This window comes from Marmota marmota, unplaced genomic scaffold (genome assembly GCF_001458135.2).
Source record: "Marmota marmota marmota unplaced genomic scaffold, marMar, whole genome shotgun sequence".
NCBI classification, from domain to species: Eukaryota; Metazoa; Chordata; class Mammalia; order Rodentia; family Sciuridae; genus Marmota; species Marmota marmota.
In genome coordinates this window covers 9,369,472-9,383,625 of record NW_026000249.1, presented here as the reverse complement: position 1 = coordinate 9,383,625, position 14,154 = coordinate 9,369,472, and the positions used below count along the sequence as shown (strand labels likewise).

General features: G+C 35.3%; 1 protein-coding gene across 6 annotated transcripts in view; it reads left to right on the top strand.

Moving 5' to 3' along the window:
* Bclaf3 (BCLAF1 and THRAP3 family member 3) overlaps positions 1-14,154 on the top strand; it is a 70,397-nt gene that overhangs the window by 50,478 nt on the left and 5,765 nt on the right. For 3 of the 6 annotated variants that reach the window (XM_048796518.1, XM_015488071.2, XM_048796516.1), the window contains exons 11-12: positions 472-627; positions 11,126-12,170. The exons of 2 other annotated variants lie outside the window; for them this stretch is intronic. In XM_048796518.1, the coding sequence (XP_048652475.1) occupies positions 472-627; positions 11,126-11,155 (186 nt within the window). In that variant the 3' untranslated portion in view covers positions 11,156-12,170. Of the gene's footprint in view, positions 1-471; positions 628-10,137; positions 10,166-11,125; positions 12,171-14,154 lie in introns of those variants that run through there. One more of the 6 variants, XM_048796517.1, reaches the window with a different exon arrangement.

Here is a 14,154-nt window from a genome sequence, read left to right as displayed (position 1 = left end):
TTTTTTTTTTTTTTTTTTTTTTTTTTTGGTGTGTGTGTGTATGGCACTGGGCATTGAACCCAGGGGTGCTCTACCACAAAACTACATCTCCAGCCCTTCTCATTTTTTAAATTTTGAAACAGGGGTCTCACCGAGTTGCCAAGGCTGTCTTGGACCTTGTGATCCTCCTGCCTCAGCCTCCTGAATCTCTGGGATTACAGGCATGCACCACCATGCCAAGTCATTTAAAAATCTTTTATGTAACAGTTTTAAAAATTGTTTTTATGTAAAACAAAGAATTTTTTCAAGAAAATAGTGTGTAAAATAAACTAGTAAGCTAGTTTGAGGGAAATGTACTTGACTATCATAAACCCCTTCCCTCTACTATCTATAATGCCTGGAATCAAGGGCAGCTCTAAATACCAGACATTTAACTACCTGTAGGCTTGGGAACTATAGTTTTAATGCTTAATTATTTTTTTCCCTTTGCAGAGCAACTTTAGAGGTGGTAGACTCCATCCCCCATATAAATCAGACCTGGTACAGAAGAGCTTATACATTCAGGCTAAATATCAGCGTTTGCGGTTTGCTGGTCCAAGGGGATTTATCACTAATAAATTCAGAGACAGATTACTGAGGAAAAAAAAGGTTAGTTGGATGATGATCATTTAAAAATGTTGAGTGACTTTTGAAATCCTGAATCATCTATGTTCATTAGAAAAATGAGATTTTTCATTTAGTTTTGATTAAAGAATCAACCTAGATTTCTAAGATGTTATTACATGATAGTTGAATAAAAACCTCAAGGAGTAATAGAGTTGTGAGACTGTTTAACCTTAAAATGCTTTTAGCTGTTATACTTGAAATATTTTGAATATGCCAACTGTTTGAACTTTTCACTTTAGGATTTCTGTTGTATAGTTAATCTTTGAAATGGTAATTTCGGTAAAGGCTTTTAATTGATATATTTTAGTCTTGTACAATATAAGTGATATGAGTGCCAAAAAATATTGAGCAGACTGTATACAAAGGTATATAGTTTCAAAATGTACTAATTCATATTTTTACCCCCACTCATATATTTTTTAAATTGTGGTAAAATATGGATATTGTAAAATTTTCCATTTTAATGATTTTAATATGCAATTCAGTGGCATTAATTACATTCACAGTGCTATACAACCATTACCACTACATGCTCTTTTTCAAAATGTGTTTTTAATTGACAAGTACAAATTATATGTATTTGTAGTGTACAACACAATGTTTATGTGTGTGTGTGTGTGTGTGTGTATTTTTATATATATATATATATATATAAAACTTAAGATTAACTTCCATACACACATATCCACACACATTGTGGCATGGCAAATTATAGGTATATGATATATTGTTATTATCTGTAGTCATGTGCAATAGATCTATCTCCCCCCCCACACTCTGCTATTTGGAGGCAGTGTGCTAAGTTGCTGGGGTTAGTCTCAAACTTTTGATCCTTCTGCCTCAGCCTTTTGTGTGGCTGGAATTACAGGCTTGCACCACTGCGCCTGGCTACAATAGATCTCTTAAACTTACTCCTTCTAACTAAAATTTTGTGTGCTTTGACCAATATTTCCCTAACCTCCCACCACTCTCCCCCCAGCCCCTGGTAACTACCATTCTACTCTCTACTTCTAGGAGTTGAACTTTTTTATATTTCATATAAAGATTAACTCATATATTTGCTTTTCTGTGCCTGGCTTATTTCACATAACATAATGTCCTTCAGGTTCATCCACATTATAAGTATAATATATTTTATTTATCCATTCATCATTGATGGAAATTAAGGTTGATCCCATCATGCTAACTTTTTTAATGTGGTGCTGAGAATCAAACCCAGTGCCTCATGCATGAGGGGCAAGTACTCAACCACTGAGCTACAACCCAGCCCCCCATCATGCTACCTTAACTCTAATAAAAAGCTTCTTTACTTGATAATTTGAATTGCATATTCTTAGCTGCAGATTGATTTTATTTAAATTAACCATGTTAGTATTTGAAAATGCAGCATAAATATATATAAGATTAACTTCCACATAATTATATTTTAAATGAGAACAATAGTATTAAATCAGTCAAGAGAGGCATGCTTGTCAATCTTTTTGATTCATTTTTATTTGTAATTTTAGGTCATTGTCTTCTGAGAAATGTATATATTTCTAGTTTTGCTATCAAATAGCCCAACTGCAGTATTTTGTTTTGGGTTTTTTTGTTTTGTTTTGTTTTGTTTGGTACTGGGGATTGAACTCAGGGGCATTCGACCCCTGAACCACACCCCAGCCCTTTTATGTATTTTATTAGAGACGGGGTCTCACTGAGTTGCTTAGCACCTCCGTTTTGCTGAGGCAGTCTTTGAACTTTCCATCCTTTTATCTCATCCTCCCTAGCCACTGGGATTACAGGCATGCACCACCATGCCTGACCCCTTTACACTGAGCTTGCTTAAATTATTTTAGTAAAAGTTACATTTTCAAAAGATGGACCAGTAGATTGATAATTGATTGTTTTTTAGGTTTTAGAATTAAATAGAATATCTTACATAACCTCTCCCACCCTCCAATTTTAGTTGAGTACCTTAAATGAGGTTTCTAATTTTACCATGTATGTCATGATTTTAAGAAACTACCTATTTTTTTTTTAAAGCATGAATGATATTGGAGTCATTTCTTCTGTCAGGCTGTGCCAGGGCTTGGATAGAGATGCTGCTTTTCTTCTTGCCCTGTGGAACAGGTTTCTTTGGATCAGATCTTCCTAGACATTTGTTTCCAGTCATGGGTGGCAGCCTGGCTATTCTGAGGAAAGCTAGTTATTGCTTTTCACTTGAGGGGTAAGGTTGAGTCAGGTCTTCTCCTTAATTGCCGGAATGGGTTTCTAGTGCGTGTTGTCTGTTTCTCTTCTATTCACTCTGCTAAACTTTGAGTTTTATCTTAACTCCATTTATACCTCTATGTTGTAGGTGATTTAGGGCTCCTAAATGTTTACTCGGCCGTGCTTTAGCCTGTAGTTTCTATGTTTCTTGGACTTGCTTCAGTTCATCTTCCTTTCTTTGCCTCATTTTGCCCAGTTCCTGCTGACTACCACATTCTTTCAGGCTACATTGCCCACCAGTCCCACTTCACAACAAATCAAAATCAGACTACAGGCCATCATCATAGGACAGAGGAATTTGTGTCCTAAAGGGAGCCACAACCTTTAGGCTTAGGCTGTTTATATCATCATAGTTAAAATCCAGTATGGGTCATAGCCCTGCCTTCCTGTTGCCTTTCACTGACATCCAACTGCTTTGTAAGTGGTCCCAACATGCTGGATTTTTAAAGATCAGGCTCTCCTACAATTCCAGTGTCTAATACTCTTTTTCTTAGGGCTACTTTTCTGGATCCTACTTCACATATCCTTGTAGTATAGCTTACTTTGACCCGGGCTTTTCCAGTCTGTCAGTGCCTGCAAGCAAGCCATAACCATGCTTTTTATAGAATTGTATTTGAACAAAACCCAGCTCTATGAGCACAGCACTAAATTGGGTACCCTACTATTAGTACCCTACTTAACAGTTGGGCTCTGCTTTTCTAACCTTTAGGGAAGGAAATGCAGCTGCTCTATTTCTGCCAAGGTCTGAGCTAGGGTATTTAAAGCTAACTTGGTCTTTAAGCTGTCCCAGTAGTGTTGTGCTACTCTGAAAACCCATTCCATGTGGATAAACTGATGGCTTAGACCTACCCGTGCCCTAAAGAAGGGGACAAAGGCCTGAAATCATTGGTGTTCTCTAATGTTACCTCCCTTTTTTTCCTTAAAACTAGGGACACTTTTGCTCAAATAGGATTACTATGTGTGAGGTAGCATTTATATCACTTTTTTGTGGTGTTAATGATCAAAACCAGGGCCTCATCCATGCTAAGCAAGTATTCTACCACTGGGCTACATCCCCCAGCTCACATTTACAACACTTTTTATCCCAAGCTTTAGCATCACAGGGAACTTTGAAGGTCCTACCCTAGAGAGACTTCTTAGTCTGGGTAGCATCTCTAGACACTTAGGCTTTTTGCCATGTGGAGTTCATTTTTTGGCAGTTATTACACTGCCACCTAGATTAATTAAGGATGCATGATTAAGTAATTGAGATACCCTAAAATTAGATATAAAGCTACTCATTTACACATGTCTCAAAGTCCACTAGGAATATTTAGATTGTTCTTATCTGGACGCCTCACCCTCCCACCGTATTGGAATGCCTAGGCTCATCATTCATGGCTGGAACATCTTGCATTCCTTATCTATAGTACAGTTTGTTTCTGTGCCACCGGACAGTGTTTTTCCTGTCTGCAACAAAGAAGAGCCTTGGGGAAAGGTGGGGATGGATCCTAAACATCCTCCTAATATGTCCTCCTCTTCTTCCACTTCCCATATGGTGGTAGTTTCCCTAAAGCAGCATTGGCTCCCCAGACGCCTACAAAGTAGCATGATTCCCAAGCAGAAGAATTCCTTATTCATCACACACTTGTCATATTAATCCCATTTGGCAACCTGAATCCCCTTTACTGGGTTTCTTTTTTTCTTAGATTCTGTTCTTAGATTGGAAGATGGAAGTTGTCTATTACTTCCTGAAATAAGGCTTGTCTTTTATCCACTAGTGTTCAGAGGTGCCCTCATTAAATTTCTTCTGCTTACCCCAGAAAGGCTTTTTAGAAACTCTTGAGGATCTGATTATGTATCAGAACAGGACAAATAACCTAGTCAGAATTCATGAAGCACCTCTGGGAATGTTGCCTCCGAAAAACTCTCAGCAATTGTGCATTTGGTTAGGAAGGCACAGAGTGCCTAAGCACCATAGATTATCCAGAAAACCTCATAGATTATGCCTGTAAGCTAAGTGCCTACCAGATCTCTGCCCATGGAAAAGAAGGAAAGAGAGGAGAGGGCATGAAGACAACGTAGAAAGGAAGTTAGAGACTGGAATTTGTGGTTTTGGGGGTTGAAAGAAATTGTGGAAGTCCTGGAGTACAAAGATATGATGGGAACCAAGATCAGACAAATCCCCAAGGATTTATTGTATACCTGCCAATGTCTGAGCTGAAGTGTGCCAGGTGCAGAGTAAGTGTAAGGATATCATTGCATTTGAGCATTTATGATCTAGAGCCTCTGGTTTCACTACCTACCCCTCTGACCTCCCTGTCTTACTTGGTGATTTCTCTTTCTCCAAACATTCTTTTTAAATGTAAGCATTTCCTGGTGTGATATTTGTTATTCTCCTTCCTAAATCCTCCCACATGCCTTGATTACCCTTACCTCTTCCCAAGATTTCACTGTCACTTTTGTTAATGTCTTCCATCCTGACTGCTTCCCAGACCTCCAGATGTTCAGCTGCCTCCCAGATACCATCACATGCATATCCTAAAAACACCTCAGATTTAATATGTTCAAAGTCACGCTTGTATTGAAACATGCTGCAGCATGGATGACCCTTAAAAATATGCTAAATGACAGAACCTAAGCCAAACACAAAAGGCCACCTTATTGTATGGTTCCATTCTTATGAAATGTCTAGGACAGGCAAACCCATAGAGACAGAAAGTAGAGTAGTTATTGCCAGGGATCAAGGGATTAGGAGAAAAATCGGGGGTAGGGTATGAGGTTTCTTTTTAGAGAAAAATATTTTAAAACTGTGGTTGTTGGTTGCACAATTCTGTGAATGTACTAAAAAGCCATTGAATTGTACACTTTAAAGAGCTGAACTGTATAGTATGTGAATTATATCTCAGTAAAGCTGCTAAAAATAATATCTTAAACTCTCCTCCTCAGACCACTCACTTCCCCTCATGGTCCATAGCTCTTGCAGCTACCCAAGTCAACCTAGATACTCGTCCTGCTAATCATTTGTGCCAGTTCTCCTTCCAGCTTTAATGTTCCAAGTCTTCTTATTTCTGTCACTCATTTGTAACTCCATTCAATTCATTTGTTTTAATGGCTGCATATTATTCCGCTGTATGAATGTATTGTTTATTTAAGTGCTTTTCAAACCTTTTTGTTCACATACTCTAAAATTTTATAAAATTATCTACTTTCTTAAACATTTTTAGGTTATCTGTTATTTTTTCAATCATGAGTTGTTGTAAAGGATATAATTTCTTTCATATTATAAACACTGACAGTCTTAAATAAAACTGTTACATCATTCTTTTAAATCTCTTCAGTGGAACCTGCATACCACAGAAATTTGATAACTAGCATCATCCATTTAAAAAATATATACAAATAAGTTCTTTTACCACTAAGAAATTTTATCTCATTCTTTTTTTGCCTTAAATTTAGATTTCATTCTGCTTCCTCCATAGAATTTATTTCTTGATCACCAAATTTAATTTGGCACATAATGTTATTAGATTTCTGTGACTATTAGGTGTTAAATATTTTCTCTGGATTGAGTTAATGTTATAGTTAAAAATACCATAAATATATTACAAGTTTTGTTCAGTGTTGATTAAACAAAAAAAGTTTTACTGGAAATACATTTCTTTTTTAGACTAGTTCATGTACTTATAAATATTACTTATTGCTAGTAGAATAATACAGTGTTCAAGTATCTATTCTAATTCTATTTTTTCTTTTTATAGATGTAAGTGCTGAGAAACCTTGTTTATGTGATTATATAGATGGGAGTGAAAAGACTACTATATATAGCAATGCCACTCGGTTCTTTGGACTCACTCTGAACTATAGGCCAAAAAATCACTTAGTGATCTATCACCAAAAAGTATTTTGAGTATTCTATCACCAACAGCTTGAGTTTGTCCTCCTTTAGTTTTTGTTAAGCAAAGTTAAAAGAATTGAAAACCAAGTGACTTAAGAGTACAAAAAAAATCTATTTATTAGTAGTTGTTAGGTTCATTCACTTTCTTGACATATCTTGAGGTTTGTCAGGTAATATAAAATAGTAGATTCAGGGCTGGGGTTGTGGCTCAGTGGTAGAGCGCTTGCCTTGCATGCATGAAGCACTGAATTCGATCCTCAGCACCACATAAAAATAAATGAATAAAATAAATATATTGTGTCCATCTACAACTAAAAAAAAATTTAAAAAATAATAGATTCAGGATGAGAAGAAGGTGTATCTTTCAAGTATAAGGTAGAAGGCAGGGAACCAGACTTAATTAATTATGCAGGCAGGATAATTTTGGAAAGTGAACACTGGAAATTCAAGGGTCAGGAAATTAATTCATTCAAACTATTTGTATTCACATATTCCTTGGAATGTCTTCATCTACTTCTAAGGGTATGTGTGCCCCAGTTCAGGGATCCCTGACTTGCTTACCAAGCCTCTGTTGATGACTTAAGTGTAGCTTACAGGTTTTCAGTAATACTGCTTAAGGGCATTGACATTTTGGTACCTTGTCATATTGCCCCTTTTACTTATTTATACTCTTACCAGCAGTACATGAAAGGATCTACTTACCTACATCCTAGCCAACACTACACATTCTGTCTTTATTATCAGGTATCAACTTAATAGCAGAAAGTAATCCATATTATTTGCTTTTCTTGGATTATTAATGGTGTGAGCATCTTTTTTATGTGTCCATTGGCCATTTGTATTTCTTCCCTCAATTTTCCTATTTCTATACTTTGCCAGTGTTTCTGTTAGGAGATGGTGATTTTTCTTATTGATTTGTAAAAGCTTGTGATCTAGTGAAGCTATTTACTATCATTCATTTTGCTTGTATTTATGTCTGTTAGCTCTTTATGCTGGTTTTTGCATCATAGAACTTTTAGATGGTCATGAATTTGTCAAGTTTGTCCCATATGGTTTCTTTTTTTCATTATTAGTTCTTTTTAGATACACATGATAATAGAGTGTATTTTGACATATTATACATACATGAAGTACAACTTATTTCTAATTAGGATCTCCTTCTCATGGATATACATGATGTGGAATTTCACTGTGTTATATTCATATATGAACATAGAGAAGTTTTGTCCAATTCGTTCCACTGTCTTCCTTTTCCTATCCCCCTCTCTTCCCTTCATTCCCTTTGTCTAATCCAGTGAACTTCTATTCTTTCCCATAGGTTTCTAGATTTCACATCATGCTCATAAAAATTATTTTGTTTCCTTTAGGTCGTTTTATGGTTAATTTTTAATGCAGAAATATTTAATTCATTTAGAATTTATTGATATTATAAAATGTGAAGTTGGATCTGTTTTTTCCTCACTGAATTTAGTCAGTTTTTCTAACCCTATTTATTGTAGAATTTGTCTTTTCCCTACTGATTGAAAAATGCTACCTTTGCTATATTCTAGATTCTTACATATTCCTGGCCTCTTTTTTGGAAGCTTTGAAGCTGTCTTACATCCTTGCCTCCTGCAATTTGCCTGTTTAGTCTCTTTACCACTAGCACACTTATTGTCCTGGAACATAGATTGTATCGTATTCTCTTACAGAAACTCTTTCCAAGTGTCCTATTGACTACAAAAAAAGAGAGACCAAACTTGTTAGCTAGGTCTGTCTAGTCCTAGCCACATTTTCCCATGGCCCTCTGCTTTTTAGAGCATAGCATGTGTTTTTCTGTATTTGTACCTTTGTTCCTACAGTTCTCTTGGCTAGAAATAGCTTCCTGATCCCTATTCTTTTTTGTAACCAAGCTGTACTTTCCTTTTAAGGCCCACTATAAAGCCTTACCAAAGCCCCCTCTTTAACTTTTGTTTCATTTGATTTCTAATTATTATGGTTTACCTTCCTACTTCCACAAATATAGTATCAACTTCTTAGAGTCGAAGGGGTCTCATTAGTCTTTCCTCTTTTTCTGTTGCCTTTCATCTGATCAGTCTTTAGAAAATGCTTGTTGAATGGAATTGAATTTTATCATATATACACACACTCATATAAAGTCTGGAGGAAATCAGGTGCAGATTTTAAAAAGATTCCTCTCCCAGTGGAGTCATACAGGACTTGCTTAATTACCCCAGCAACAAGTTGTTACAACATATGTGAAATGTTGCCAGCCTGGAAAGCTCTCTAGATTCAGTACCCAGGGCTTTTGCTAGGTGCTGATCATTTAAGCACCCGCTTCAGGTACACACACTAGCCTCCCAGAAGGAAAGTAGATATTCAAGAGAAACCATATTATTTACACAAATAATTTTAGCATGCACCAGTTAATGGTAGGAATGAACGCTCCTGAAATTTAAGTTCTCACATGCCCGTCAAGGGCCAGCCTTACAAGCAGGACTTTCCAAGGATAGTAGTCAGGCCTGCTGTGTTTAACTCTTTCTGGATACTATATTTTTGAGGGCTTAATTTCACAGATGGTAGATGCCTAATAGGAGAAAAGGATCAGTATAATAGGAATAGTCAGGGCATGTAAGTACTATTATTTGATACTGTCTTCATAGAGGAGGTAGGTTATAAGATAAGGCATGGAGAAGAGCTGGACATAGAAAGAGCTAATACCATATTTGGCAGTAGGTTGTAGGATTAAAGTAAAATGGGATTGTATAAATTAGGGAGAACCTCCAAAGCTGTGTATATTCAGGATTATTATTAGAATTATTATTATTAGAAGGATGTTCACTTGGTTAGCAGTTGATAGGTTTCTGTGAAAGAAAGATGAGATGCAGAAGGACCAGCAGAGGAACATTTGCAGTGACCCAGGTGTCAATTTATGAAGACCTAGCTGAGAGGGAGCTCATATATCTAGTTCAGCATTCTACTTTCAAATCATTGGAAGTGCAGGGGATTAACTTGAGAGACGGTATGAAAGAAGCTATGTCCAGGGTGAATGCAGTTCAAAACAATTGCACATTTTTATGAAAAAAAATTTCAGTTGAATTTTCTTTTGAATTATTGTAGTTAGAATTTCCTTTTAAAGTTGTTAGTAGATAACATTTTATTTAAAGATAAATTTATAATTTTTATATTGTACAAGTAAGAATATGATCGAGCCTACCTCTGTTTAAAGGAATGATGTTGAACAAAATATATTTGCATGTATTTTGAACATTTCATTAACCAAAATAGAAGAATAAGAATTTTCTATCAACACTGTTTTTGTTTGGAATTGAACATTTCCATACTAATACAAATGCCAATAAATAAATCAACTTTTAAATTTCTTTCAGTTTTAATATTGTAAGATCCTAGTAAAAGGTAAGGATACATGTATTAATAAATTTTTATTCTTTAATGTCCCTGAAAAACATGTCATTCTACCATTTTTGTTTTTATTAGTTGCATGGTCTTATGTCAAGTTTGTAGTTGGTAATTTAATATTGTGTATAGTATCACAGTATGAAATCCACATTCATTACCCTTTAATCATAGTCTTACTATTCTTGTGAATTCTTTTCCCATATTTATTGAAACCTTATGAATTTACATTGTAGGTAACCATCTGAAAGCAAGAAAGCTTTTTGCCCTTTAATAGCTTTCTCTGCAGTGATCAGTCATTAGAAAAGCCCATATAAGGGGCTGGGGATGTGGCTCAAGCGGTAGCGCGCTCGCCTGGCATGCGTGCGGCCCGGGTTCGATCCTCAGCACCACATACAAACAAAGATGTTGTGTCTGCCGAGAACTGAAAAATAAATATTAAAAAAAAAAATTCTCTCTCTCTCTCTCTCTCTCTCTCTCTCTCTCTCTCCCCCCTCTTTCTAAAAAAAAAAAAAAAGAAAGAAAAGCCCATATAATTGTAGAATTAGAAATATCATATAATGGGAAGGACAAAATAGTAGTTTGAAGTTGTACTTGTGTCACATCAGGCTCTGTATTGGAGAGACAAAGGTTTAAGTGTCTCAAGTTTATGCCAGGGATGCCCTCCCTCCCCAAAACTCACCCAACTAGCAGAATGTTGTTTTCATCAATTTACTAATACCAGTGTTATCTAGTGTCATGTTTTTTGTCATACTGACTTATCATTTGATATCTGCTTTGATGTGTTCTCTTATTACTTTGTGTGTTTGGGGTTCTACATAACTTTTGTGGGGATCTCAAGGTGCAAATAGTACTATATAAGTTAAACTGTCAAAAATTGAGATGCAAACTCTAGCTCAGATACTATAAATGATTGTTTCTTCTTTTGAAGTTTCTATTTCTCTTGTTTTCTCTTGGTAGGAATATACAAACATTGCTACAGAAACCTAATCTGGAATTGTTACAAATGGAAGCAACCCTTCAGGAGGATATTTGGGAACATCTGTTTTTGTCCGGAATTAGAATTGGCACTAAGGCACTAATACTGTAACTTTCTTGATAAAATAACTTTATTTTTCAGTAGTGGAATGCTGCAACTTTTTTACACTTTAAATTGCTTTTAAATTACAGTATTCAGTTTAAAAGTTGTATTAACTACAGTTTCTTTTGCAAAAAGTCTCAATAGAAATACTTGAAGGGCATTATTTGTTGATGCATTTTTCTCTAAGCATGGTTTCGAGAGAACTTATATCCAGACATTTATATGTTGAAAGCTTTGTTTATGTAAAACAAAAGTATCTGAATTGTATAGTGTCTGTACATGAAAGAACTTTAACAGTGGCCTTACAGTAGCTAATTTTATACTGGGTTTTTCTTTTTCTGATGACATTTTGGCTTATAACTTCAAGTTTTCTTAAGTTTCTGATGATTAAGGCCTATATAATTCATACATTTCATATTATGATATCAGAAGGCTAGAGAAAAGGTGCTTCAAATTTTCCATCAGGTAGTTGTGAGTGCACTGAATTTTTAGTAATTTGTTCATTCAGTTGTTTCCACAACTATTTGCTCTTTTCCAATTTCAAAATGCTATTGTGGAAAATGTAAAGATTTTGTAATCTATATTCCATCTTATTTTTCCCTCAGGGCAAGCTTGTGCATATCATATTTTTAAAGGCTTTTAAAAATGTGACAAGACAAAATCTCATATTTGAAAATTGTACTTTACTACTACAGCATTACATGTTTTGCAAGCACATCTTATAGAGTGTTTATTTTCAGTTCAGTTGATATGTATAGTGTGCCTACTATATGTAAGATAGAATCGATGGGATTTTAAGTGAAATTTTTAGGTTCCAGTATCTGATTTCTTTATGTTTTCTATGTTCTGCTTAACAATACATATACATTCCCAACTAAATTTTTGTGAAATGTTTATTTGTAATAAAGTAAAATATTGTTGCTCTTTCTGCTTGAAGAAGTTACTCAACAATTTGTGTGAATGTTATTTTAATTTTCATTGAGACATACAGCCTTGGGTAGGACCTGTTGATCTTTAATGTTGCTCAGCACTTGTGAAGACAGAGCTTTCTAAATCAAAATATGAAGGGTGGTAAGAACTTGGTATTTCATAACAGGATTATGAAAAATCTTACTACAAACATTTAGGTCTTTGCATATCTTGAAAAGATGGGACAGTCTTTGCTTTACACGAATCATTTGATAAAGGGATAGGGCAAGAGCACTTGATTCATTGCTAACTGGATAATAAATTTAGGCAGATGGCCTTCTCTATAGGTCAGGTTTTCAAAAAATATTTAACATTCTGCTTATGGTAAAAAAGAAGGGAATGCAAATAGTATGACAACTTTGTATTATATGAGTACTTATAAAATCTGTCAAAATTTTTTTTAGCTGTAGTTGGACACAATACCTTTATTTTATTTATTTATTTTTATGTGGTGCTGAAGATCAAACCCGAGGCTGCACATGTGCTACACGAGTAGTCTACTGCTGAGCCACAACCCCAGTCCACCGCACCCCTCCCTTCAAATTTTAAAATAATTTATTTCAGGGGCTAGGATTGTGGCTCAGCGGTAGAGCACTTGTCTAGCATGTATGAGGCACTGGATTTGATCCCCAGCACCACATAAAAAATAAATAAAGATATTGTGTCCATCTACAACTAAAAAAATATTTAAAAAGAGTTGATTTCATTTGTTTCCATATCTAGAGGACAGTTATGGGCTTTGAATGAATATTTAATTATTTGGTTGATAACTATGTATTTCATAGATAGTGTGCTTAAATTAAGGCAATAAAGAAGACACATGGACCCTGCCTTTATAGTACAGACAGTCTAATTGGGAAAATGGACATTAGATATAGAAATTAAACTTGTTAAACAACATCAGTTCTATAGCCCTATTTTTATTTATTGTAGCAAGGGTAAGATGGTTGATTTAATTTACTCATTCCACAACTGATTCGCTATTTAGGCCTATTTGAATATACTTTTGTCACTGTCTCAAAATGCAAAGCATGTTAACTGCAAAATACCTATTCGAAAAACATTGCATGGGGCTGGGGATGTGGCTCAAGCAGTAGCACGCTCGCCTAGCATGCGTGTGGCCCAGGTTCAATCCTTAGCACCACATACAAACAAAGATGTTGTGTCCGCCAAAAAACTAAAAATAAATATTAAAAAAATTGCATGTATAAGATATAAAGCCTAAATAGGAAAACTTGCTTTATAATTTAGTATATAAAATAAGAACAAGGAGGATGTGGTTGTGGCTCAGTGGTAGAGTGCTTGTTGCTCACGTGTGAGGCACTGGGTTCAGTCCTCAGTACCATATTAAAAAAAAATAGAATAAAAGTATTGTGTCCATCTACAAAAAAAAAAATTACCAAAAAAAAGAACAAGGGACCATATTAATCTTATTCACCATAATGTCACCAGTGTCCAACATCCTACTTGACACTTAGCAGGAACTCACTAAATGTAAATGTTAATTGAATGATGAATGAATAGTTAGTAGGATATGTTTATTAGGATCTTCATATATAATTTTCATATGGAAGTTAAATAGGTTGTCTGTAGCTTTTGGGATGGGGATTGAACTCAGGAGCACTCGACCCCTGAGCCACATCCCCAGCCCTATTTTGTAATTTTGTACTTTATTTAGAGAGAGGGTCTCACTGAATTGCTTAGCACCTCGATTTTGCTAAGGCTGGCTTTGAACTTGCAATCCTCCTGTCTCAGCCTCCTGAACCGCTGGGATTACAGGCGTGCGCCACCGTGCCCAGCAGCATTTTTAATTGACTAGAAAGAATCTAAATTCTTTTTTTTTTAAGTTTTTTCTTTGTTTTCAATAGTTTTATTATTTATTTATTTATTTATTTATTTTTAGAGAGAGAGTTTCAATATTTATTTTTTTTTTTTTTTT